Below are 26,532 nucleotides of genomic sequence, written 5' to 3' on the forward strand. Positions count from 1 at the left end.
CGATATCTAATACACAGAGCGAAAGAGTAGAAGTTGATAACTCTCGGGCTGCCAACCGAGCCTGCGGGGACTTCGGCTTCGACATCCGAAGTCTCCGCTGGTCTGATTCCAATAAGAACCAATTCGTATTGGATAGTGAAAAAGACATGACCGATAGAAAATTAGAACCCCAGCCTTATGACTGGTCCGATCCGGCAAAGAACAAAAGGACTGCTTCCGCGGCTGCTTTAGAATCATCATCGTCGTCCTTTCCCGGGACTATAGAGCGCTCGATATTTGCCAAATGAGAAGCGAGCACGACCGGAGACCAGTGAAACGAATCAGCAAATTTGCGACATAGCTCAGCCGTGGCAAAGGCGTCAAATTCGAAATGCCCTTGGAATGTGAGAACGCGACCAGGCTGGTAGAGACCTTGTATCGGGCAGATTTGACTGCTTCCCATATTGAGCCACGGCTCGGGTAGAAGGGCTTCCGAATCAGTAGAAGACTCCGGTGAAGATAGTACTGCATCGCCATGAATGAGTTGCATGCGAAATGGTTGTTGCGAAAACCGCGCCAGGGGTGGGAAGTTGCAAACAAATGCCGGATTCAAGGCGATAGGATGAATGCCGATTTCGTGACCATGTGAAGACAATCCAACGGAGACCTTGAAAGAAGATCCTTGAGATGTATAGATATTGTCACTTGCGAGTAGTGCTTGACCTATCAGTTGATGGCCGAAACATGACCCGAATATTTTGACTAGTGGATAGCCCGAATACACTTTTTGCAGGTAGCTTTTCAGACCAGGAATCCAATGCAAGTCATCATATACTGCCGCTGCAGCGCCAGTGACCAGAATCGCGTCAATGGGTCCTGGAAATCCAGGAGATTGTTTCTCCGCGGAAGACCAGGCGTTGACTCGCAAGCCCTCGTAGGGTGGCAGCGAGTCGCCAACTATGTCAAACGCAGTGACATGGACGCCGAGATATTCTGACGCTGGCTTGTATTCGCTTGCATTGATTCGCTTTGCGGCGGCAGACAGGAGGGATCTGAACTGCGAGCTGTACAGGCCTCGCTTGGCGTAGACACGCTGACAGGGAATATCCGTGTCAAGGACAGCGATGTGTAGTTGACGGGAATCCATGCTTCTGCGCAAACAAGTGACATTCACCGAAAAGGAAAAAAAAATAGAGAGTGTCAGTATAGATTAAAATAGAATCATATCGTGTTCCCCGCGCTAATTTCTCCGACTTCGCGATTCTTCCATATCGGAGCACTACCGAAAGGACCGGAGGCAGTGCCCGAAGTAAATCGGTTCATTTCTTCAAACTGCACATGAGACTGTCGGACCTCTATTAGCATAAAACTCATTAAGAGTTAATCTCGTCCAAGGACTAGAAAATGCCAAGCAAATCGAAATATTCAATTACATCTCTGTGTAGTTCTTGTTTTAAATGTCAAATAGCGTAGCTGCGATGGCGATGAAAAAGATAAACTGGAGTGGAGAAACCAAAGCACCGAGATTGAGTGCTTGAATGACTATCTGACCTGCTGAAAGACATGATGATTCGTTCAATGTTTGCAAGGGTGAAAAATAACGTTAGAGAACAAAGAAGAGCAGACTGCTTCCGTAAACTTCAAGTCCACAGAGTGTGAATTCTGCGCGACGACAAGGTCTCTTGAGGAACTTGAGAATTATTAAATGGGAGGAAACAGAAGCTCTACAGTCTATCGAGGGGCCTAAGGCAAGGTACTACTGTAGAACCCAGCAAACTAGACCCTGCGCTAGTGTAAGCCGCCATACAGATTTGCCAAAGGTAAACACAGCGTCGACATTGCTGTATCCTCGGTAGATTTCAGAGCTTATGCGTTACCTTTTCCAGACATGGTGTCTTAAAATACAGCCAGGTGCCCAGATTTGGTAGCAAGTGGAAGTTGAAATTATGGTTACATCAATACAACAAGAATACTCCGACCTCACTCTTCTTTCAGTATACAATCTCACACTTGGATTTGGCCTGGCCTTTAGCCATATTGGTCCTACCAAATGGAATAAAACAAGACATTCAAGAATTTCTGGGACATATATAGGCAAACATTGCTTTCTGCATCCTCTATCCCATCTTGAGATAGGAACAATCTGCACCTGATGAAAATGCAACGCTACTTATTGGTCTCATGCTTAGATCTCAGCGCGCTTCTTCATACCGCATAGGGGACAATTGTTCTAGTCTAGGCCCTCATGGTCTAACTTTGGGTTCTTGCTGATGTGAGAGTTTGCTTGACCGACACCAATTCCCATGTGGCCCACTAGGCCCACCTCGTACGTGGATAAGTCCCAGACGTGATCTGAAGTAGATTTGCCTTGGATAACTTGGTCAATTGAACGTTATATTTCTAGGTGTATATCCTATCACTTAGGTTGGTGTTTAACCAGGGGAAATGAGAACAAGTCAAGGCATAATTATCAAGTCGTGTGAACATAGATCTGATGAGATCGCGGAGATCGCGGAGATCGTCGAGATTGTCGGTGAGGCGATTGCTGATCCTGAAGACCTTTCCAGGTGGATCTAGGTGGGGATCAGGCATAGCTGTGTGTGAATATTCCCACAACTGTGTGGAATGAGTGGGGAGGAAGAACTTTGTCAATGCCCACTGGAGTAGCGAGGCGCTCCCACACCCCGAGAATAACATTTTGATTACTGTGGGGGAGGGTGGTGTTTGTGTATTCAGGTAGAGCTGGATGAGTTTTGGCAGCGATAACATTCATTCGGCGAAAGTTTCAGTATTTGCTCTTGCAGCTGACAGGCGTGTGAAGAATTAGCTGATAATCCGGATGCACCGATCTTTTCGCTCCCAAAGAGGCTTAGGCTGAGGCAAGGGACAACGCACATCTGGCCCTAATGTGTGTCCAACACTCGATATGCACTAGTCTTGCATGATATTCTGCGATCCATTCGCTTGTTTTTTCTCCCAGCAATTCGTTCATTGCTAGTTTGTAATTGGAGTATATGCCCCAAGGTGGGAGAGCACACCGTCGGTGGCACCGATATATAGTGGATGTAATATGCTGATAGACTTTTGTATCTCTGGCAGTGATAGATCCAGTAGCAAGAGCGGCATAGATTCTACACTGTAAAAGTAACGCCACCCATCAGGTGGATCAAGTGGAGTGTACTGGATCTGAGATCAATATAAAGCCTTGCGGTGAGTTGCACCACAATGAAGTGTATTTTTCTTCACAGATTCTTCGGTCCCTAGTTCTTTGTCGACAAAATGAGCGATATCCTGAAGCCTGCAGTGCACGTGAACTTCAGAAAAAGCCTCCAAGGCCAGAAGGTCACAATTCCTAGCATATATGAGACCTTTCCTGAATGGAAACCTCAAGTGCACCCAGAATACAAAAGAGCCAGAGCTGAGGTTCTTGACCCATGGATTCAAAAGTCAGTCAGATAATTCAGCAAGAATCACCGGTTTGCTTATGGGACTAACCGGTACTTTTCTCAAGATGGGTACCCAACAAGCGTACAGTCAAAGGACTCCAAGCCGCTGACTTTGGGGTTTTTGCCGCAGTATGGGCACCAAAGGCGTCCTTTGATGTCCTTTGTACAGCGGCTAAATACTTTGCTTGGGTTTGTTTTACTAGAGTTATATGCGAAGAGCCTGGCTAACTTTACTAAATTTACCTTGCAGTATTTTGTGTATGACGACAGTATGTTTCTTCTATTGATCCCTGCCAGAATTCTGTTATCCGGGACTCGGCTTACTGACCTTTTAACCCTTGAACAGTTTTTGATTGTGGCGCCTTGAAATACGACGAGCCTTTAGCAAACACCTATCGGGAGGCAAGCCTTCAATACTTTAGGTTTACACTGCTAGGAGAAGGCGCTGCACCTGATCTCTCAGTCTTCCACATTGAACTTCAAAATGCCCTGTATTGCTGGGATGAGGTTGGCCACCACATTGGTCAAGTGTGCTCTAGAGGTAATTTTCCACGTCTGATAAGATAGCAAGATGAGCACCTGGGATGAAAGCGCTAATAATTTTGAAGGGACGAGACAGGTTCTGTGTGGCGAAATGCTGCGATATGTCGATAGTCTCAACAACGTGGATAGCCTTTTTGCTGTCAAGGAGATTCCTTCAATCGATGAGTATTGGGAACGGCGCGAGGCGACTGCTGCCGCCCATTGTGTCACCGCTACAATTCCGTATGAGCACAATGATCCCGTTTTATTCATGATTGCTAATTGATAAAGGTTCATCTACGGAATAGATATCGATGAAGCAGACGTGCAAAATCAACCTATGAAGGATCTATGGAAACATACTTCCTATTTTGTCCACATGTCAGCGATCCATTCGAATACTCTCATTACCATGTACTTGGATTTACTGACTTGATTGCAGAACTAATGACATGCTCTCATTCCGGAAAGAGGTGGTATGTATTCAAAGGTTTACTATTGCAGCTCATATGCTAAGCATACATAGGATGACGACCAAATCGAAAACTTGATCCCCGTTTTGATGCTCAATTCCCAAATCGATTGCAATACGGCAATGGATCAAAGCTATCAGCTACTTCATAACGAAGCAAAGGGCTTCAACAGTGCAAAAGAACGCCTTCTTGAAGCTACGGACCCGAAAGTAATAGTCATTGCAGAGGCTTTCATTGAAGGATGCCTCAATGTTGCAGTTGGCCTTGCTCACTGGAGGTATGAGAAGCCCTATCAGAACAAAACTTCATTTTTTAACTTCTTGTTTAGCTACTGCGGAGACCGGTACTTCAGACCTTCAGATCGACAGGAGAACAATGTGATAAGTTTCACCATTGGAGCATCTCACACTCAGCAACACTATCATGAAGAGTCCGAGACGCTGAAGGCCTCCTCGAAACAAAGTCATCTGCCTCCCACTCCACTTCAGAGCATGATCTATAGTGTAGTACCATTTGCGCCGTTGATCATGTTGAGTATAGTGAGCATACCAAGTGTGATCCAACAATTTGGGGGTCCGAGTAGTTGGGGTGTTTGAATGTGCTAGTCTGTCTTGGACAGGTGAATGGGACTCATTTCAATGGTAGTTTACGATCACGACGAGGTTTTTCTTAGCATATCCAATCCATACCAAATGAGATGAGAATTACAGATTTTTACACTCTTTCAGAGAGAATTGGAATTCAATGAAATATGAAAGATTTCATATGGGTGTCGAGGTTGCTGGCTTGAGCCTATCTACTTTTCAGGCGTCTATTGAACTAAGCTACTTAGATAAGACTAACCAATACTAAGAAATATTTTGAACAGAAACAAATAAAAGAAAAGTGTTACTGCAGAATAAATCAAACAACATCACAGGGGATTCATGTAATTGTTCATGGAGTTCTGGATCTTCCTCCCCTTTTCCTGGCCTAGTAGTCATACTGCTTCCAATGTTAAAACTACCATGCACATAAAATCTTGGTGAATTGATCAGTCTAAATCAACAAAAAATAATTGAAGAGGAATTAGTTCAATGTGAAAGATATATTGCTGAAAGCCCAGAACGTGAAGGGTATATAGCATTCCTCAATATACTGATACCAACGCCCTGCTCTACTTGAGTACCAAGAAATGTGCATAGTTGAGTAGACCTTCAGTTTCCTATTGTGAAGTGTAGAAGAGTTGGAACTCTGTGACTCGAGCGTGCAGGATCGGCATACTTGCCGAACCCCTCAGCCCGAAGGCCGACGTCTCCGCACGGCGGACTTCATACTTCATCAAAAATGACAGTTGTCGCCCTGAATGTCACCCAAAAGAGCCTGTGATACTTGCATTTCCCGAAAAGTGAAATGTAGTGGTTCCTGGCCCTGCGATACCTGTGGCACTGCCGTGAAGCGGGTTCAGTGTACCTATCTTCGGCCCGCTGGCCGCAGAGGCCCGAAGGCTAAGAGGCGAGCGATTCCAAATGAGGAAATTCAAGATGCTTTCCTAGAGCTGCCAGAGCTTCACACAAACCCCGTGATGGAAACTCAGACTGAACAGCTTGACTTTGCCAGCGATGCGCCTCTGCTTCACCGCATCTCGAAGACCACTCTGGCTACAATCATTCAGGTTTACCGGCAACACTCTTATAGTGTCTGGCCTGTCATTCATACCCAAAGGCTTCTTCAAAAACTTGAGACTATACAGCCGAAAGAGCTATGTAAACAAGACGAAAGCTATATGTCTCTAATGACAGCACTGTGCGCTGCAACAATGGCACAGCTGCAGTTGCCACCGATGATGGATCAAAATAAAAACGGAATGCATTATAGTGATGCCACAACAATGGCACATGTATGCATGCAGATACGAGGGAAATGCTGGACTCATGGCGAAAGCCTAGACCTTCGCAGCATATTGACATCTTTCTTCTTGCATGTATACCATGCAAAGGTCAACCAGCGAACCTCAGCAATGATGTTCATAGAGGAGGCTATATCGGGTTCTCGAATTCTCCGCTTGAACGAAGGATTGCCACAACCGCCAGAAGATGTCATTTCACATCCAGAGTTGGTGTTTCCCTTACTTTGGGTTTCAGAAAGGTATGCCAAATTCGCTTCGAGTTGCAGAGCTACATGCTAATGCGCACAAAGGGGCTACTCGCTGCACCTTGGACTATTGCCTTCTTATATGGAGCCTCCCATACTCACAGGCTTTGAGAATAGCATGCAACCTGACATTCACACTCAGGGCCTGCTGGAGTTAGTCCGATTGTTCATTGCATTCGATCAGATATCTGTGCGCCGCAAGTCTCATACGACTAGAATTGTGGCGACAGACCTGACAAATACAGAGATGCAATTGTCTGCATTGTGTTTTGGTATGATCGGCCATGTCTCTACCCGAACAGCTGATTACCATATCACAAGAGAGTGGATGAGAATGATAATCTGGCAGGAAGCTCTAGCATTAGGACTATTGTCATCTACAGCGAATGCAGGTGTTATGACTTTTGGATTTCCTTCAAAAGTCGGACGTGATCTGCTGCAAGCTTTGAGTGGCTTTTGTGAGGCGGATTTACTACCTTTAGGTAGAGACCAGGTGCGCTGAGATCATTTTGAAGTGCACTGAATATGAGCTGATCTTGAAACTAGTTGCTCAAATGCTTTGAAGTTGCCAATTCACTGGCAGACACTGTGCTCTTGAAATCGGTTTCGATGAGCAGCAGATGCGAGTTAGGACCGCATGATTTTCTTCACGCGTTGTATCAGAAAATTGTTCCGTTCCTTGAACGTGATCGTGTGTTGCTTAGTATTCTTCGAGCAAAGACCGCCGAAGCCTTGGTCACGGCCCCAGCCCGATTATTGACTATGGACCACAGAATCTCAGATCTGCATGCGGTTGAAAGAGAGATCACTCAAAGTACGGATGCTGGGAGATTTCCATCATCTCAGGAGAGGGAACAGCAAATGTACCCGGAGACGAATGTGTAAACATATGATTCTTATGCCAAAGGCTGCGGTGGTACCTGACTGGCGGTGAAAGTGCCCTTTGGATGGTATTTGGGAAAAAATTACTCAGACTCAGTAACTTGCAAAACAATCCGGCCAGAAATATCTCCTCTCTCCATCTCTTCGTAAACCTGCGGCAACTCCTTGAATTGCCGTACCTTAACAACAGGCTTCACGACTCCCCTTCGGACAAGATCAACAGCCTCCATACACTCCTTCAGAGAGCCAACCAAGTTACCAGTTATTCTAAGACCCTTAATCACAATAGTGCATATGGGGGTCTCCAAACATGGTCGGCCAGGTGGAATACCAACACAGCTCAATGTGCCTCCCACACGAAGCATATCACATGCGTGTGCAAAAGCTTTCGAATTCCCTGCAGTAACTACCGCAGCATGCGCGCCAAGTCCAGTGATCTCTTGAACCTTCTTGACTGGATCATCAGTTGTGAAGTCGATGAAATGCTGAGCTCCGATTGACTTGACGAATTCTCCTTTTCCTGGGCCGGTATCGACACCAATGACTAAGACTCCTTGTGCTCTTGCATATTGAACTGTAATCAATCAGCGCCGTCTTCAAACCGGATCCCAACAGCAAAAGTCTCACCAGCCAAGTGTCCCAGCCCACCACCAGCTCCGACAACAACAACCCAATTTCCAGGCCGAACATTCGTATTCAAAACAGCCTATGCTATTTAGCACCTTATTCCAGTCTGCAGAAATCGAGCATGAATGCGCATACCTTATAAGCCGTCAGACCAGCACAAAGAACCGGCCCCATAACCTTCGGATCCACATCATCAGGAAGCAAAGTCAGATAATCCGCATCGAGGGCAATATACTGCTGGAAACTGCCATCTTCATGATGCAAATGGTTTGTACTATCAACGCAATACTGCTCCGTGCCAGCAAGACAAAACTCGCAGCGTCGACATATACGACTTGCGAACCGGATGCCGACGAGACTGCCTAGCTTGAGATCCTTGGCGTGTGATATATCCGGTCCAAGGGCTATCACCCGACCGATTCCTTCGTGGCCGCCAACGTGTGGCAGTTTGATCTTTGTGATTGGGGTTCCGTCGGCACCGGCTGCTGTTCCCTGCTTCGTGTGAAGGTCTGTGGAAATTATTGTCAGTCTGAGTTAGGGACTTGTTCTTTTTGATAATGTGCGGAATATGTAGTAGAAAATGAGATTTTATCCAAAGATACCACTCTGGCACACTCCGGTGTACAGTACTTTTGCCAGGACTTCATTACGCCCTGGTGTTGGCACGGGGTAATCTGTCTTGAATTCAACCTTTCCACCAAGATCCCTAACTAGGGCAACAGTTTGGGTCTGTGGGATATCGATGGAGCCCATTGTCTTTGTATTTGATATTGTTTGTTAAATGGAATTGATGAGAAAGGATAGAAAGTCGATGTAGAATCCAGATGGGCTGCAAACACTGTCTATATATATACAGCCAGATATCCTCACTTTTTTCCACCACGTCATTTCTCCGAACACAAGTACAATATCAGTGGCAATGAGAATATTCGAGCGGGGAACGCATCATGTCGACGCATGTCGACGCTGTCGCATACAAAATGCAAACACAACCAGCCAGCTGCCACGATGAGAGTTACACCTGACCCGTGGGGGTATACTTCCAACCCTATGCAGATTATATTGAGGAGAGATGTGGACACAGAGCCTGAACCGACTCGGGGAAATAGAGTCAGCTTGAAGCTGATCATTGGCTGTAGTTTAAGGTCAGGGATCTGCATAGCCGTCACAGTGCAGCTGACAGAGCTATTTCGCCGAGCCAATTCTCCGAGTGGGGGTGGATCTATACTTTAGCACCGACAGACAGATCACATTTATATTCCGTCCGCATCAATCGATTTCTAGCGTAAAATCAATGGTTGGATTAACCTAGGCTACTTACAAAGCCTAGACTTTGAGCGGGCCCCATGCTGGGCAAAGTAAGTTTAAGCAGCCGAACCATTTAGCCTCTTCTAGCATCCAAATCATGCTCAGTTTTAGGTACTGTCGAGTGATCCTCATAGCTATACAGTCCACCAAGTCGGTATAGACATACATCTGACTTCTGATTGGCTGTGAGGGTTAGTCAGCACCTATGACCGAGGTCCCGGCAGGACGCGGGGCAAGAATCCTTCCAAGTACCGAACAGTATAGATTGGACGCAGTCTCTCTCGAAGTTATCATCTCACCAAATACAAATATGGGTCTTTCTGGTATTTCAATCACTGATTTGAAATCGAAAACATTCTAACAAATTGCGTACCACAGCTTTTCTGAAAGGTGGCGAATACGAAGCTGCCGCGTCGGAAATAATGAACTCCGATATAAGCACTGAGCTCTCTGCCCCATTGGTCGCTAAGCATCTTGTATACCAAGTGGCGCAGGGATACGACAAAGTCTGTGCGGCACGAGGTATTTTCTGGAACTTTTGATGGGGGCTGTAATATGAACAACAGCGCTAACGCATTCCGAACCAGGCAAGCCTGAATCAATCGAAAAGGCACAGGAATTAATGTCTCTGTTTTGGAAGGCTCTTCTCGAAGACTTGACTGCCAAAGGTGTCAAGATCGATAATAAAGAAGAGGCAATGAGTGAGGCTGAGAGAATGTCAACGCAGGTACTCGTTGATTCGGGGGAGTATCAAGCTTGAGTGCAGATGGGAGACTCCTAATGGGCTTTTCCTATGATCCCTGTACCAGGTCTGTATTTACTGCCAAACATTGATAAAAGAAATGTCCATTGGCCTTGTATTGGCGTTTCAAGATTGATATTAACGACCGTTCATACATCGTAACTCCTGAAACATCAAATCCCAATAATTTACATGGGGGAACATATGAACACACCCGAATTAATATCCCATAATCATAACGCCATCACGAAAATCAAGAATTGAACACATGGAATTCATTTCCAGAAAACAGAAAGCCTGAACACCAGTGCTGAATGCCGAGCCGATGAGCAGAGGACGTAGTTCAAAGACTACACGCCGCGCAAAGGGATATCTTCCATATGGACCGTGCGAGTGAAGGTGACCTTGATCGCGTTGTCGGTCGGGGTAGGCATGGCCTCGACGTCAGTCGGGATTCTGCGAACGCGTGGACTAGTGACGGATGTTGGCGTCGAGAGGAGCTCGGTATTAGCGGTCTTCTTCATCCAGTGAGCGCGCATGTGATCCAGGGCTGTTTTGAAGTCGTCGAGGATGACTGTGTCGCAGAGACATTTGAAAACGAATGATAACTAGGATGGACTTGGTTAGTTTGCTGAATTTGGGTGGATAGATGAATGTTCAGTGCTACTGGAACTTCACTTACCTTCCAGAATGGCTCGACGCCTACCGGGAGAAGACTTGAAAAGGCGTTGGTTACGCTGCAGGTGTCGACGATCATGAACGCAATGGATAGACACATTGCTAGAAGCATGACGCCGAATCGGGGGCTGACTTTGACCAGTTCGAAGAGACTGAAGTTGTATTGGCGTTTGATGGTCCAGAACAGGTTGACAGTTGTGAAAATCCACCATGGATCACTACATTCCCCCCATGTTAGCAAGGAAAACGAACCACGTAGGCGCTCAGAAACCAACCGGAACAATGGCTCCAAAGGCCTCGTCTTCAAGAATATCTTGTTGATATTGTTGAAGTAAGTAAAGTTGGCATAGATCTCCAGACCCCAGTATGGGAAGCAAAGAATCACAGTCACAATGTAGAAGATCGACACCTTTCGCGAGAGAAACGGCTTGCACTTCATCCACGCGATGACATTGTGCAGCGCCCAAGAGACATTGAGCCCGATGGCCGTGATAGACAGGTACCATCCATAGACCGGTTCGTGTGGAAAAATAAAAGTGCCGTTGGGCATGGCCAAGATGAGCTATATCAGACAGACAGATCAGCACCCAAGCTTTGGGCCGCGGGTAGATGCGCATACCTCGGCAAAGATCAACTTGTGGAGCATGCTGTGCTTCTTCATGTTGGCGACAGTGACGGCCGCCATGATCAGCAAGCTTCCCAGCATCAAGCCTTGGCCCCATGCCTCTAGGATGAGGGCATCGGCGTCAGTGGGCTTTACAATGCGATCTTCGGTCATGGTGGGGAATATCGAGTTCAAGATTGCCGAGTGACAGATTCGCCAACCGCTTGGCGACGATTGGTGTCAAGGAGAGGTGGAGAAGAGGAAATGTATGAGGCGAGTAGCTTATGATCTGAGAATTGTTCAACGCGCCGCAGCATGGCAAACATAGCACATTGTGCGCGCGACTTGAAAAGTGCCGAGAATCGTAAGTTCCAAGGTTCCCAGGTTGGGGGGGGGGGGGGGGATTAGTGATTTTTATGTGGCTTTACCTAAGAAACTCTCTAGGGTCGCCTAAGACTGCCGTTCTACAGGGATTGAAGTGGGGATTTAGCGCGTATGGAAGTTGTTCAAAGGTGGCTTGAGAGTTCTCCTTTTGGGTCTTTCGTATTGCGTTATGGGAGTTACTGTTGCTAGTAGGAACATCCATGGATGTTGGGCCCTAAGTCGAGCAAAGTGAGGAGCCGCATTCTGGCGCACTTTGTTTCATGGGGTGGAACTGACAAAGAAGGTGTTTCTAATTTCGCACACAAAGGAGTTCACAGATTTTATGGGGGCCCAGAATGGCGGCGAAATGCCCCCCTCATTTGAGGCTTTTATTGTGTCCGGGGGTCTCCACCCCGTCCACGAGGCCATGTCGGGGTCAGGGGTAAAGTCCGGGTCCAGATTGGGCTAAGTCGGTTTCACCCGGGGGGTGGCGTTGGCTGCTCGCGTGCTTCCCCTCCATTTCCCACGTTGATGTGCCTGGAGCCTGAGCCCTACTGTGCACGAGCCGTGATATAGGGCCTACTGACTGGAATTTCGATTTCTACCCCTAGCTGCGAATCACTATCCATGAGACATTCTCAAGGCATACGGAGAGGGACATTCTTCTCGTTCCGGAGAAGGACAAAAGTCTGCACCTTTGCTTTGAAAGAACTCGTGGGCTTTCATTGTCAATCGCAGCGCCTTCTCGATACCAGGAGATACGCTGGACCCGTGTATATTCATCCATCGTTGTAGAAGCTGCTCTAGATGAGGCCCCAGCTCCAACAAGGTGATATGCCGAAGCTGCATTGTCAACTGTGGGTGACAAAATCCACCCATAAGAGTCAACATCGCCGTGGCAAGTGAAAGGGAACAGGGCCATGTATCAACCATAACAGTATAAGGCACTTGCTTTAAGTCTCTCAATTTGAAAAGACATGTATCGAGCGCAACCCGACAGCCATCCAACACACGTGGGTTGCGATGGAGGTTCCATGATGGATTGGCAAGCGCCCATTCCAGGAAGGGTCTATATATGACACTCCGACAGCTGAGATACCACTGTCGTAGGTACTCGCTGTGGGGGTCAATGGCAGGCTTTCCATCGTCGGGAAACTGCAGACTGGAAGGTAAAGTTTGATACCAGTCTTGAAGTTGTCGTGCCAGCTCTTGATTCACAGAAGAGAACGTGTTGGAATCGATTTGGAGGCCAATATCGCGGTCATAAAGCATGTAGTGGGCTCTATTGAGGAGACGACGTAGTGCTATGGATGCAAGGAAGTAGAAAGTGGACTTTTCCTCATCTTCGATTGTTTCATGAGAGTGAAATTTCCCTGGGAGGGATATGATTGATTCGATTTCGGCGTTGCAGTTCTGTGGAAGGGTCGGTAACTCGGAGATGTAGTTGCTTTCCAGTACAAAGCACGACCAGAATATTCTAGTAATGTGTTCCCTGTCATCGTGTTCGGGATTGTCGAAAGGGCAAGAGAGTAAGAACCGACACCGAGTTGCTGCGCTGTTCACATAAGACCATGTTTGTAGTGGTCTTTGTAAAAAGGAGAAGTAGAGTCTAGCCATTGATTAGCTATAGTTGCCCCGTACGCTAGATGAGACATCATAATACCCTGTCAGTAAAAGGCATTGGCAGGCTTCTACACTCATTTCAATGTGTGCCAAATGGAGCATCTTCATTGCTGCAGTAAACCACGATGCACCTTGTAGCCTCAACTGTTGAGACTCGTGTTCGGGAGTGTTCTCTCCATGTATCACAGAAGCCCCAACGCACCCTAAAGCCATGACCAATAGAGCCAGACATGAATGGCAGTTGGGCTCTAGGTTCTCTTGATATATCCTCATTTTCAAAGACTTCAAATCGTTGAAGCTCATCGTCGGAAACCAGAAATTATACGTTTGTTGGAAGATACCGACAGTCTTTTTGATCTGAGACAAACCCAGCGTCGGAAATATCCCATAGACCTTGCTTTGAAAGGATTCTCGTCCATATTCGAGTGACAAGAACGAAGTTTCTGTCTCTCTCAGTATCAAAGGGTGATCAAGGAAAACTGACCACTTGAGAAGAGACTCTGCGGAGGAAAGATGCCCTGACGACAGAACGGCACTTTCGGTTGGGTCCCTGATTGTGCACCCGCTTGCATGATGGCGCGCATCTTGAGACCTCGGGGTGATCGTCGAAACTGGGGACGTTGTATTTGCCTGGATGCTATCTTTAACATTGGAACCAGATCCCATAGCCTGGTACACAATATAAGCTCAAAACAACATGTATTTAGTAAAATGTTACGTACGACCATGCTCCTGAGCTCTGCAATGGAAGCTTCCATCCGCAAAACCGTATCCAAGATCAGTTCACTTTTCCCTCTTCTGAAATCACGTTAAATACTGGGTCTCGGAATGTAGAAATGACACTTACGAGATGGCATCTGTCCCGTACAGGCATGTTTGATTCATACTTGTACAGGGCCCGCAGGGATCCCGAGCGTCACATCTAGTGTGTTTGTAAGTCACGAGTCATCCTGAAGAAGCGCATAGACCATGCATACCTTGTCTTGCGCTGGCGGCATGAGTCACACTGGGGTTATGTCAGTCGGAATTAGCAATCCACTTACTAGGTCTTCGCTAGAAGGAAAGATGGGAGACAAACCGCTCGGGCCGCCCTGAATCTCTTCATGTCGGGCCGAAATGTGCTCTCCTGAGGCTTTGGATTCTGTAAGGGGTCTATGGTAGTAAATTAATTACTTCCACACACACAATGCTGGCTTGTCGTATGTTACTTTCCGCAGAGGTCGTCAACATAGCAGCCAAAGCTGCTCAAATGTGTCCATGGGTGTCCAGGTCCCAGGGTGGAGACATGGATGACTAATCTGGCTTAACGTTAACTTAGGTATGAGCGATTGAGCATACATTCTTCCGACATGTTTCTAAATTTACGAGGACTAGGCGTGTGGGAGACTAAGACGGGAAGGCTTTTGAAAAATCAAGGTTGATATGGAAGACTGAGTTGCACAAACTCGAAACCGATATAGATTTCAAGAGTGATATTATCATGACCATCAGAGCAAGTCATAATTCTTACAGTAGACCTGACCCGGTGATGATAACTAGAGATATATTGTATTTATCTTGATATATGTAAGGTAGTCTAAGCTGATGCAATGAATGCTCTTGTATCATGCTTTGCGAATTGTCGCGCCGGAACCTTTTGCTCAAACATATGATCCAGCTCCTCAAAGGTTCTACCTTTGGTCTCCGGGAGACAGAAGTAAGTCCAGATGGAAGCAATCACCGAGAAGCCAAAGAATGTAAAGCCTGTTTTGCCGCGAAGATCACCTTCATCGGGATTGATCATGTAAGGGACGGTGATAGTCATGATCAGGGTCCAGAAGTTTTGCGTAAAGAAGCCAATGCTCACGCCATATGATCGTAGTCTCGTAGAAGACATCTCTCCGCAGATCACATATCCAAGAGGACCCAGAGTCAGATCGTAAAAGAAGTTCCAGATGACGATTAAAACACACTGTCCCCATGCAACCGACGAGTTGTAGTTCGGTACAACGTCGAGGATGCCAATTATAAATACAATCACAGTGAGAATCACCATGCCTGGGAAGAGGGATCTGCGGCCGATGGTGTTGATGACGAACCATGAGCAGATGTTTCCGACAACACCAACTGCAGTCACACCAACGCCCATGTCGAAGGATCGCGATGTAGGGAGACCGGCGACTAAAGTTGAAAATAGTGATCAGTAGATGAAAGGGATGAATGATATCGAGGAGCTTACTTTGGAAGAAGTAGGTAGAGTAGCTAAGCACAAAGTTGACACCGCTGAAGGAGTTGATAGTCCAAACGGCGATGACAATCATAGTTCGACGGAGATCAGTTCCACGGAAACAATCCAGATAGCCGGCAGACTTTGCGAATTCTTCCTCCATCCGGACTGTTTCTTGGATCTCAACGAGCCAGGAATCAACGCTTCCGCTAGCTTGGAATCGCTCGAGAGACCGTTTGGCTTCAGAATGTCTACCCCTCTGAACATACCAATAAGGAGACTCGGGGCAGAACCATACTCCACAGAGAAGAATGGCAGGGAAAAACCACTGAAAAGCAAAGGGGATTCTGTAGGCATAATTGTCTGTTCGTGCACCGAATGCTTTGATGAGACAGTTTCCAAGGAGCTGACCGATAACCACGAACAGATTTACCATGGCAATGGTGATTCCACGCAGCACAACAGGGCTAGCTTCTGAACAGTAGGCACAAGCTGTGACAAGGAAAATACCGAGCGAGATACCGTTGAGCAGCTTTCCAGCAAGAAGTACCCCCCGAGTAAATGCAAAGAACTGCAAGAAGATGGAGCCGCTGGAGATGACGCAGGCGATGCTCAAACTCATCTTTCGGCCTGCATACGGCGAGATTGGACCGCAAATCAAACTTCCAATCATCCCACCGACTGTGGCAATCATGTTGAAAGCTGCTTGCCATCTTGCAGGCAAGATTGTGGTGCCATCCGGCTGGGTGTATCCAAACACAGCGCGAAACTCGGGAGCAGCAAGAAGGCCTCCACTGACTTGCATGTCGTAACCCCACAAAATTGCAGAGAAGCAGAAGAACAAACAGTAGAACATGGCCGCTCGATAGTTTGTCAGAGCTTCCTTCAGACTCATGTCATATGCCATGACTTGATCCGGGTACTCGGTCTTCTTGACATCGGTGGTGTTGATGGTGTCCAAAGTAGCCTCGACATGAACACTGTCGACAGATTTGTCTTTATCGGCATCCATGATGACAGACAACAATGAACAAGAATGTTCTAAGTAAATATGAAGAAAAAAAAGAATGATCTGATGAGACCTGCTTCTCAGATGGGGAATCTCGTAGTTTTAATACTCCTCGAAACTCGTGTCTTTGCTACCTCCGCATAATTCCCCGGCTTCGGGTATGAATTCTCGCCCCTGGTCATGCTATAGTCTTACCCTGGGGAAGCTAAGCGATCCGAAGCGGGGCTCGCTGGTGTTGGTAGGTGCTGGCAAGTTGGAAGATGGCAGACGGAAGTATAAAATTGGACGAGGCGTCAATGCAAAGACACCAATGAGCCCGATACACCCGATTAGCTCCACACAGTAGGCATTGGAGGAAATGGGAGAGGTTGGCAACCGAAAAGAAAACGCCAAACCTCTCCGGCTCCAGGATCCCCGGTGCCGATAGCCCCGGAGGCTGTTTATTGGGTCACCGGCTTCCCGAGGGCTCCATTTTCACCTCCGCAGCACAACCCCCACAACCACCGGCTCCGACAGACGCTACGATCCTGGAGCAATTGGATACCTCGAGACAGGAACGATAGCTGGAACCCCGCAAGATGATGCAAACAAGTCACGAAAGAATTTTGGAGGGGACCGGGGGTCATGAACCCCACGTCCCCTCCACTATAAAGGATATGAGAGAGAACATCCCACAGACAATACTCCAAATTTATTTCCTGCAGTGCAAGTATCATGGATTCTATCAAGATCCAAGAGATGTCACTACAGGCTGATCCCCAGCGGCCTGATTTCATGAACCCTGCAGTCTTTCGCAGAAACACACTACCCGCACGTTCCTACCATATCCCCTCTACATCTCTGCTTCTCAATGGGTCTTGGGAGTTCAATATGACCCGGTCGCCCGGGGAAGCGCCAGAGCCTACCGAAGAATCATCTGACAAGGATTGGTCCAGCATCAATGTCCCGGGTCATTGGCAGCTCCAGGGCTGGGGAAAGCCGAACTACACCAATACCCAGCTCCCCATTCCGGTGTGTCCTCCATACGTACCCACCGAAAATCCGACAGGGACCTACCGTCGGAAGTTCCAAGTCCCTGCCGAGTGGAGGGCCGAAAACACGGATATTCGGTTGCGCTTCGATGGTGTCGATAGTGCGTACCACGTTTGGGTGAACAAGTGTTTGGTCGGATATGCGCAGGGTAGCAGAAATTCATCGGAGTTCGATGTTACACCCTATATACAGACAGATGGCGACAATGAAGTGTTTGTCAGAGTGTATCAGTGGTCTGATGCCACGTATATTGAAGATCAGGATCAGTGGTGGCTATCTGGTAATATGTAATCCACGATACATGAAACTCGTTTGGCTAACTGCGTGAGTATAGGCATTTTCCGAGATGTGACATTGATTGCGTTCCCGGCAAAAGACCGGTTGCAAGATTGGTTCATACGAACGGACCTCGATTCACAATACACAGATGCGACGCTTCAGACAACGATCGAATTTGAAGTCTCGAAACGAAGCAGCATTACAGTCAGTTTAATTGACTCGGTGGATGGAAATGGGCATGTAATTTCCTCTACGGAAAGCATTGTGGAGCCAGCAACATCGAAGCTTGAACTGAGCCTGCCGGTGGTCAACCCAAAGAAATGGACTGCCGAGCAGCCGTATCTCTATGAGGTAGAGATGATTCTGCAAACTCCTGGCTCGGACAGTAGTTTCAAGATAACGCAGCGCATTGGATTCCGAAAGGTTGAGCGCAAGGGTGGCTTGATCACCGTGAACGGAAAAGCCATTCGTCTTCGTGGAGTCAACCGACATGACCACCATCCGCGTTTCGGTCGTGCAGTGCCACTGGAGTTCATGAAGCAAGACCTTCTTCTAATGAAGGCTCACAACGTCAATGCCCTTCGCTGCAGTCACTACCCTCCCGACCCTCGGCTCCTTGACATAGCCGATGAGCTTGGCTTCTGGGTTATCGACGAAGCGGACCTCGAATGCCATGGGTTTTATGATGCCGTCGCCCGACCAATGGATATGGACGAGACACTCGGCTATGAGGAGCGCAAGGCCATGACCTTTCCCTTGTGCGGTGTTCATACATCTGACAACCCAGTCTGGAGAGAAGCATACATTGATCGAGTCCATTCCCTCTTGCAGCGAGACAAGAACCATGCCAGTGTCATCATCTGGTCCATGGGTAATGAGGCGTTCTTTGGCACATGTCACCGCTCCATGGTGGAGTACGCTCGTGCCTTCGATCCCTCCCGTTTGGTTCACTACGAGGGTGACATTCATGCGGAAACTACAGACATGTACAGCTACATGTATCCAGAGATTGATCGGCTACGATCTCTGGCAAGCAAAGAGGGGGTGACGAGCAGTGGGAAATTCGACAAGCCCATTATTCTCTGCGAATACGCCCATGCAATGGGCAATGGACCCGGTCTGCTCACGGAATATGAAAAATGCTTCGACGAGATCCCGCGCCTGCAGGGTGGCTTTATCTGGGAATGGGCTAATCATGGGCTTTGGGTTGAAGGAATCAGCAAGAAGGATGGCTTCTATGCATATGGTGGTGACTTTGATGACTATCCAAATGATGGGACCTTCGTTATGGATGGTCTTCTGAACAGTGCACACGAGCCTTTGCCTGGACTGTTGGAGTTGAAGAAAGCCTTTGAACCTGTCAAATTGGAAGTTCGTGGCCAAGCGTTGCTTCTGAAAAGCCGGTTTGACTTCCTGGACCTAAGCAATATCAAAGCCTCTTACAAGCTTGAGGCCTTCGACAAACAGTGGGTGTATAATTGGTCTTCCAGTTGATTGAACATAAAAGCTGACTTCCCAACCCTAGGACGAGAACCCTGGCAACTGGAACACTGGAACTTCCGCATTTACCCGCTGGGCAATCTGCCGAAATTACACTCCCATCAGATCTATTCCAACACGACTTCCATCCAGCTTACTTGACCATTACGCTAGAGCAACGGGAAAAAGTTCCATGGGACAAAGAAAACTACGTTCTCGCCTGGAAGCAAGCCTTGGTATCAAACGCAAGCCGGAATACGCTAGCCAATGGCGTAAGCTTCAAGACCAGTATCAAGAATGACATTTCAACAAATTCAACCAAGACAACCGTGTGCATCGACGGAAGTAACTGGTCCTTCGAATTCGATCGCATCCGAGGCCACCTGAGAAAATGGACACACAACTCTGTTTCCATTCTCACCCCAGACCCCGACACAGGACTCGCCATAGTGCCTGGTTTCTGGCGTCCTCCAACAGACAACGACGTACCCTCCGCAGCACCATATTGGAAGCGATTCGGCATTAACAGCCTCACGAACCAGATTCGCTCCTTCGAAATCTCGTCATCGGAGGGTGGAAGTATCTGCATCGAAAGCAAGACATTCCTGTCCCCTCCCGTCTTATCCTGGGGCTGGAGATGCATCACACGGTACATAATCCAAGCCGATGGATCTTTGGCTATTACTATGAAGTTGAGACCTACCGGAACTGCACCGAAGACAGTTCCCAGAATCGGTCTCAACCTTCGCGCAAACTCTGCTTTGCAATCTGCCCGCTGGCTGGGACTTGGACCCGGCGAGTCCTATCCCGACAAGAAGGCTGCTCAGAGGCTTGGTTTGTGGGATGTTGAGGACATTGCGTCACTGCAGACTGTTTATGATATTCCTCAGGAGAATGGAAACCGCGCAGAAACGGCTTGGGTGGAGCTTGTTACGGCCGATGGGACTGGTTTCCGCGCTGCCCCGTTGGAAAGGACGGTGGTTAGTGGGGGAGCGGCAAGCTTGAATTGGACGGCTAGTCGGTACTCCGATCAGACTGTTGAGATAGCGCGGCATCCGTGTGATCTTGTCGAAGATGACGCCGTGTTGATCAGACTTGATAATTTGGTTGCTGGTGTTGGAAGCGCAGCTTGTGGTCCTGGTCCAATGGATGAGCATTTGGTCAAGGTGAAGGATATTGACTTTGGTATGCTATTAGAGCCTGTGTCTTGTGGATATTAGCGCTGTGTTAGACTTTATAAGGTATTACGGGGGCCACATTGATCTCAGTGGATCTCAGTTGGCATGCGGAATTGATCTATATGTCATGAAGGCTAGACTTGCAACACTTGCATAGAATGATAATGCTAATGCAAATACAGAAACAAAATACTCGATTTCCTTGAAAGAAGTCTAAAGATTGATCAGGTATATTCTACTCTTAGTAACAAAAGAAAAGCCAAAATGAGAGAAACCGCTGCATGAAATCATATACTCACATGCTGTGTCAATTAGAACATATCCGTAATACAAGAAACAAAAACGAAGACCAGTATCAATCTTGGTCATTAGCCGCCCTAGACCCAAGCCGTCAGCATCATCCATCATCCATCAAAGAGGTGAACAGAAAGAACCAACCCACCAAGAAACCAACCCCAAAACCAGAAACCCTAATCATCCCAACGCTGACTCCGCCGAATAGCCTCTATCGCAAACGCCGTACTAACACCACGATTGCCAACAGACAACTGCTTCGACGCAAAGCGATACAACGTCCCAAAAGCCCACCCCCCATCTTCATTCTGCGCCTTGCGCAACTCCACCAACCCCCGCCGATCAAACACGCCAACCTCATCACCGGCAATCAACCGCATCGCCAGACTAGCAACGTCAACCGGCACCCCCAATCGCTCCCTCAGCCGCTCCGCGAGCACGACCCGCAGTTTCCCATAGAGCACACTGTTATGCGGCTTCAGATACGACAGGAACCGAGAGAAGAAGTAGAGAAACGACTCTGGCATCGGGTAGTACGACGTGCCGTTGATATATGCCCGTCGCTGCAGCACCTGCACCACCCACTCTAGCGTCTCGGCTAGCTCTGTGCCCCGGCCGTATTTGTAGAACACGCTCAGGACGTTACAGCAGACTACCGGGTCGACTCGGTTCTTCAGGTCTGTCATGAAACTCTGTTCGGTGGTATTAGTGTTAGTGTGTATTTCTGTTTTTCTGTTGTTGTTGTTGTTGTTGTTGGCTCGGGGCTCAACTTGGTTCTTACCTGTACTAGACCGTCGGGCGTCCGGTATTTCAGCACAATGTCCATTACTTGGTGGGCTATGTGGGAGGGTCGGTCTAGGACTGTTGTTGCGAGTGATGTTGTGTCAAAGTCATCTGGTGAGTATGTTGGGGAGATGACGGGCGGGCCTGTGCATTGATCAGTCCTACTCGAAATGGATATTGGATGAGGTGGTAGGTATATGTCTTACCAATGAAATAGTTCCAGGTCGTCTCGTGGGGATCGATTTCTACCAAGGATCTTGAAAAATATCAGTCCGATTGCATGTCCTACTCGGAAGGGAACCATACTCATCGCCCGTAACTTCGAGAATCAACAACTGGGCAAAGTTTTCCCGGATGGTAATGCCAGTCTGCGTGATGGAGTTAAAGTTCTTCGAGTTCCGTTTCAGGAAACTCAATGCCCGTCCTATCGAATCCCCCTCGAGTAAGTTGACGATGGCCTGGTTGACCGAGACGTCTGGGTAGAGAAGACCCTCCATGCCGAGGGACATGGCGGCGAGTAAATTGTCCGTGTCGTCGTCGATGAGCACGGCATCTTCGGCGCGGAGGTGCAATTGATCGAGAATGGCGTTGTAGAACCGCAGCTCCGGTTTCCGCATGCCTATCTCGCTGGAGACAAAGATGCGGTCAAAACACGACCAGTCAATGCCTAGTCGCTTGGCTGCGGCGAAGTCCTCGCGCGAGAGATTCGTCAAGGCGTACAGCTTTAGACGGCCGTCGTAGCGGGCCTTGACAGCGGCGAGGGAGTTCATCACGGCTTGGTTGGGGCTGAGGCTGTCACGGATGGCATTGAAGGAGGCTTCCATTTCTTCGGCGGGTTGGCCAAAGTCCAATGCTAGTCGCGCATAGTATTCTTGTTCGGTGGTCAGACCACACTGATGCTCAGCCGTGGCGGCGCTGCAGACGATCGACTTGAAGGTGTTGGCTGGCAGGGAAATGCCCTTCCATGATGAGGTCAGGACCAGATTCTTCAGTTCCACAAACACGGCTTTGCAGCGGGATTCTTGCAGGCGTCCGACCATGTTGCTGGTTGCAGCAGACCCCTGGGCACTCCGGGGCGGGGTTGAAGATATATGGCCTGGATTCTGGGACTCTTCGGACTAAGATATCGAATTGGGGATTATTTTTGGATTATTAACGTGGACCAAGAGAGTTTAGCGTCCGAGATTTCAGGTTTGGTAATGTGTGGAATAGTGCAGCAGACACACTACCATGGGGATAGATATACAATAGTCAGGATAGACAGATGCGGATGCATTGGTTTCTGCCAACCAGAGGAGTGTCTGTTGTCTGTTCTGTTCTGTTCTTTGTTGGAGTTTTCCGTTTTCTGTTTCACTTTTCACTTTCACTTTTCAGTTTTATGTCCGGCGGCCCGAGCCCCATTCAGTTCCACGGGTTTGGACCGTTTGCCACCATGATATCAGGCACAGGGGGCCGAGATACACCTGTACGGGGCTATACAGGTACAGTATACAGTATATCAGTTACATGACATCAGTGGGCTTCAGCACTTCCATAGTCCATTCCTTCAAGTACAACAGAGCCCCACAGTTGACAGTCTGCAGGAAAAGTGGAGTTTTATGCATGCAGGAGTCGGTGGTGAATGCACGATTTAGACTATAATCCACTGCCATATCCCTTATCCCATCCCCTACCAAGTCTACTACATGTGAGTCCAGTCCACCGTTGAAGACGGATTTAATCGGACCTTCGTCTGCTCCACTTCCCCCTTTTTTAACTTTGGTGTCAAGGCCACTTAACCGAGTCGGACACGTGTACGATGGCCATTCACCGTGCTGACCCTAGGGCAACAGTCTATGTCCACTGAAAGAAAGTCGAACCCTCCACTCAAAGCAACCCAAGTCCATCCCTCTTGGAGCCCTCGTGCTTGACCGGGCCCACGTCCGACATGATTGGTCGGAACCAGCCCACGCCAAGACACCGTTGAAAACCCGACTGTACTGTACAGGTAAACTGCCCATCTGGGTTCCCAATCCGAGCGCAACCTGGTCCCCGCAGAGTGGTCTCAGGGAGGTCTTAGAAGGGGCTGTTGGTGCACCGCGACCCGCCGTCCTGGGCCGGCCAGCATCCGAGCTGGGTGCCGTGTTTCGCGAGTCATGACTGGCTAATACCGCCCTATCCGCCTTGGTGCGCAAGCTCAAAGAACAGCCCGGGCTGGCGGTGTATGCCGTGTCGAATGTTCTAACAGTGGACTGGGTAGAGTGACACGCGCCCTTTTCGTCGCTGATGGAGCTGTTCGACCGTGTCTTTATCTCGGGTCGGACGGGATTGAGGAGACCCGACCCCGACTTCTTTCGCTGGTCATGGATCAAATCCCGCAGAGGCCCGAGGAGCTGGTTGTGGCGGATGATCAGTTGGGGAATGCGGAGCTGGCGGGGAGTGTGAATTGGCCTGCTATTCTGTTTCAAAGGACTGGGTCTGTGTGCGGGCAGTTGGTCCTTAGTTTCTAGGTTTGACTATCTATATGCCCTTTTCCCTGTGATATGGAGTGGATAGAGGACCGGGTCCCCGCTACGAGTTTCATTCAATGATACGGATTTAACTCGCCTAATTACCTGAAGCCCGTCTGTATCGCCCTCTTATCGCGAAATGTTTGAATCCAGCGAGGAATTATACATCTTCGCTCTCCAATGAGAGAAGCCGTATACTGTGGTATTTCAAGCTGGCTCGCTTTTCCCCTTCTTGGGTGCACGATCCCCTCTTTCAGCTCAATGGCTGAAGTATTTTGTTTATGGCCTGAAGGCTTGATGGCTTTGGATATAGATCTATCTCCATACTGACTATGTAGTCCCAGATATCATTGGTGGCGTGGACCTTCCCATTGAAATCACATATAGTTTAAAGTTCCTCATAACTTATCAGTCCGCAGCTACTACATTTGAATCAGAGGAGAACCAACACTCGACGTATCCAATCTTCTACTAGAATAATCTGCGCATACTGAGAGTACAATCCCAAAGAAAATATTCATTTGATCAATGTACAAAGTACACTCTCATTCAAAATTACAAAAGAACAAGCTAATAATCCAAAGACTCCTCAAGCAACGTCCTCAACTCACTCTTCTCAGCCTGCAACTCCTCACTCAAATTCGGCGCCAACATCAAGACCCGCTTTTGAGGTAAAGTGCCTTCGACAAGACCATCAATATCAGACGCCTTATATCCCAGATCCTTCAGACCACGAGGCTGATCCCCAAGCTTGAGCAGGAACTCTGCAATCGCATTGCCGAGAACCTCGCCTGCACTCTCCCGCTTGACATTCGAGATATCAACGCCAAAGGCCTCCGCCGCTGCAAGATGGCGGTCCGGATTGGACGCGGCTGTGAAGCGGAAGACAGCGGGCGCGGTCACGGCGACGGAGACGCCGTGCGGGATGATGGGGTGGTCGACATCGTAGCCGGCGTGCTTGTAGCCCGGGTTTTGGGAGCTGATGCCGTATGAGAGGCCGTGGCAGAGGTGCACTCCTGCGTTGCCGAATCCCACGCCGGCGAGTGTCGCTGCTAGAAGCATGTTGGACTGGGCTTCGTGGTCGTCTGGATCGCGCACGGCGCGGGGGAGGAACTGCGCCGTACTGCGGAGGGCTTGGAGGGAGAAGATATCGGAGATGGGGTTTGCGCCTTGATAGGCGGGGCGGTTGATGGGGTTTGTAGGACGCGGTGTGCGCTCGTTGTAGGGGATGGCAGTCCATGACTCGAGTGAGTGGCAGAGGACGTCGAGGCCGGAGGAGGCATGCACGGCTGGGGGCATGGTGCGTGTGTTGATGGGATCGCAGATTCCCAGTGTGGGCTTCAGGTTGCGGTGGGCGATTCCTGTCTTGGCTTTCTTGGACACCAGGTCGAAGATGGCTGTTCCGGTTGTCTCTGAGCCTGTTCCAGCTGTGGTGGGCACGGCGACGAGTGGGAGCAGCGGCTTGTCAACGGGGAGACCCTTGCCCAAGGGTGCATTGACAAAGTCCAGGAAATCAGCTTCCGGATAGGCGTTATACAAGTTCATCAATTTGGCCGTGTCAATGACAGATCCGCCGCCTAATTCATTCTGTTAGACTCGAGCGTGGAGGTGGTAGGAAAACATACCAACAGCCAAAAATGCATCGGGCTTATACGGCTTGACGAAATCAATAGCCTCTCTCACACTGCACCAGTCAGCTTGTATTCATTCACACAACAGGACCGACAAACTTACGAACTATCCTTTGGCTCAATGCGGACCTTGTCATACACTGTGAACTCGATACCCTCTTTCGTCAATCCCTCTACAGCCTGCTTCATAGCATCCAGTTTGACCACATTCGAATCGGTGACAATGCAAACACGCTTGGCGCCCATGTTGGCAAAGTCCATACCAACCTCCTTGGTTGCGCCGGGCCCGAAGCGAATACTCGATGCAGCCATTTCAAAGGCATACTCTTTCTCGCGTGAGCGGTCAATTGGCGTGGCTAGGTGGCGCTTGACATTGTTGAGGAGGGCGGGGGTTTTGTGGTGGTGATGGTGGGCGGGATTGCCATGACAGGGACAGTTTGGAGGATGCGTATATTGTACTGTCCGGAGAAGATTGAGAGCACGGTTTGCTGCGCTAGGCGCGACTCGAATTGCTGGGGATACCATAGTGAATTGTGAAAGATTCAGAATCGGATAGCTTTGAAGCTACGCTTTGAAGTAGGAAGTGGTGGGGGAAGTTGGGGAATGCGGAGAAACGGAGATCGGACTTCTGGCCGAAGTATGTAAGCGGCTCGTGATTAGTTAAAAGGCCTGGAATTTCGGTTTAGAATTCACTTGATGACATTTCTCGTTGCTTTTAGACTAGATTTCTCCAAATACTCTCCAACTACTCTCTCCAAAATGGAGAGCCTGC

At 48.6% G+C, this 26,532-nt stretch overlaps 10 protein-coding genes across 10 annotated transcripts; 3 read left to right on the forward strand and 7 right to left on the reverse strand.

Annotated features, from left to right (window-relative positions):
• Window positions 1-175: 175 nt before the first annotated feature.
• Window positions 176-1,126, reverse strand: N7511_001535 (type 1 glutamine amidotransferase; the record flags this gene model as incomplete). The annotated part of the gene is made up of 1 exon (XM_057123960.1): window positions 176-1,126. The coding sequence occupies one exon, from the start codon at window positions 1,124-1,126 to the stop codon at window positions 176-178; it is 951 nt and encodes a 316-aa protein (XP_056989693.1).
• A 2,132-nt stretch (window positions 1,127-3,258) lies between these two features.
• N7511_001536 (terpene synthase family protein) lies at window positions 3,259-5,016 on the forward strand (the record flags this gene model as incomplete). The annotated part of the gene is made up of 9 exons (XM_057123961.1): window positions 3,259-3,425; window positions 3,491-3,614; window positions 3,676-3,694; window positions 3,772-3,966; window positions 4,034-4,190; window positions 4,239-4,328; window positions 4,390-4,423; window positions 4,474-4,697; window positions 4,749-5,016. The coding sequence occupies 9 exons, from the start codon at window positions 3,259-3,261 to the stop codon at window positions 5,014-5,016; spliced, it is 1,278 nt and encodes a 425-aa protein (XP_056989694.1).
• Window positions 5,017-7,518: 2,502 nt separating this feature from the next.
• Window positions 7,519-8,815, reverse strand: N7511_001537 (zinc-dependent alcohol dehydrogenase; the record flags this gene model as incomplete). The annotated part of the gene is made up of 4 exons (XM_057123962.1): window positions 7,519-8,009; window positions 8,063-8,141; window positions 8,198-8,571; window positions 8,665-8,815. 4 exons carry the CDS (start codon window positions 8,813-8,815, stop codon window positions 7,519-7,521), a joined length of 1,095 nt encoding a protein of 364 aa, XP_056989695.1.
• Window positions 8,816-9,680: 865 nt separating this feature from the next.
• N7511_001538 (uncharacterized protein) lies at window positions 9,681-10,130 on the forward strand (the record flags this gene model as incomplete). Its single annotated transcript, XM_057123963.1, has 3 exons — window positions 9,681-9,693; window positions 9,749-9,892; window positions 9,958-10,130. 3 exons carry the CDS (start codon window positions 9,681-9,683, stop codon window positions 10,128-10,130), a joined length of 330 nt encoding a protein of 109 aa, XP_056989696.1.
• Window positions 10,131-10,462: 332 nt separating this feature from the next.
• N7511_001539 (uncharacterized protein) lies at window positions 10,463-11,568 on the reverse strand (the record flags this gene model as incomplete). Its single annotated transcript, XM_057123964.1, has 4 exons — window positions 10,463-10,720; window positions 10,795-11,008; window positions 11,066-11,352; window positions 11,410-11,568. The coding sequence occupies 4 exons, from the start codon at window positions 11,566-11,568 to the stop codon at window positions 10,463-10,465; spliced, it is 918 nt and encodes a 305-aa protein (XP_056989697.1).
• An 810-nt stretch (window positions 11,569-12,378) lies between these two features.
• N7511_001540 (Zn(II)2Cys6 transcription factor) lies at window positions 12,379-14,731 on the reverse strand (the record flags this gene model as incomplete). The annotated part of the gene is made up of 8 exons (XM_057123965.1): window positions 12,379-13,234; window positions 13,583-14,049; window positions 14,103-14,178; window positions 14,228-14,302; window positions 14,358-14,386; window positions 14,424-14,532; window positions 14,589-14,673; window positions 14,719-14,731. 8 exons carry the CDS (start codon window positions 14,729-14,731, stop codon window positions 12,379-12,381), a joined length of 1,710 nt encoding a protein of 569 aa, XP_056989698.1.
• A 225-nt stretch (window positions 14,732-14,956) lies between these two features.
• N7511_001541 (uncharacterized protein) lies at window positions 14,957-16,598 on the reverse strand (the record flags this gene model as incomplete). Its single annotated transcript, XM_057123966.1, has 2 exons — window positions 14,957-15,540; window positions 15,599-16,598. 2 exons carry the CDS (start codon window positions 16,596-16,598, stop codon window positions 14,957-14,959), a joined length of 1,584 nt encoding a protein of 527 aa, XP_056989699.1.
• Window positions 16,599-17,309: 711 nt separating this feature from the next.
• On the forward strand, window positions 17,310-20,605 carry N7511_001542 (Glycoside hydrolase family 2 N-terminal; the record flags this gene model as incomplete). Its single annotated transcript, XM_057123967.1, has 3 exons — window positions 17,310-17,907; window positions 17,962-19,372; window positions 19,432-20,605. 3 exons carry the CDS (start codon window positions 17,310-17,312, stop codon window positions 20,603-20,605), a joined length of 3,183 nt encoding a protein of 1,060 aa, XP_056989700.1.
• Window positions 20,606-21,033: 428 nt separating this feature from the next.
• Window positions 21,034-22,680, reverse strand: N7511_001543 (HAD family hydrolase; the record flags this gene model as incomplete). The annotated part of the gene is made up of 4 exons (XM_057123968.1): window positions 21,034-21,549; window positions 21,639-21,784; window positions 21,847-21,896; window positions 21,947-22,680. The coding sequence occupies 4 exons, from the start codon at window positions 22,678-22,680 to the stop codon at window positions 21,034-21,036; spliced, it is 1,446 nt and encodes a 481-aa protein (XP_056989701.1).
• Window positions 22,681-24,699: 2,019 nt separating this feature from the next.
• N7511_001544 (hydroxyacid-oxoacid transhydrogenase) lies at window positions 24,700-26,285 on the reverse strand (the record flags this gene model as incomplete). The annotated part of the gene is made up of 3 exons (XM_057123969.1): window positions 24,700-25,706; window positions 25,755-25,813; window positions 25,864-26,285. 3 exons carry the CDS (start codon window positions 26,283-26,285, stop codon window positions 24,700-24,702), a joined length of 1,488 nt encoding a protein of 495 aa, XP_056989702.1.
• Between the last annotated feature and the right edge of the window lie 247 nt (window positions 26,286-26,532).

Source organism: Penicillium nucicola (genome assembly GCF_028828085.1).
Source record: "Penicillium nucicola strain IBT 29836 chromosome Unknown utg000001l, whole genome shotgun sequence".
In the NCBI taxonomy this organism is placed as follows: Eukaryota; Fungi; Ascomycota; class Eurotiomycetes; order Eurotiales; family Aspergillaceae; genus Penicillium; species Penicillium nucicola.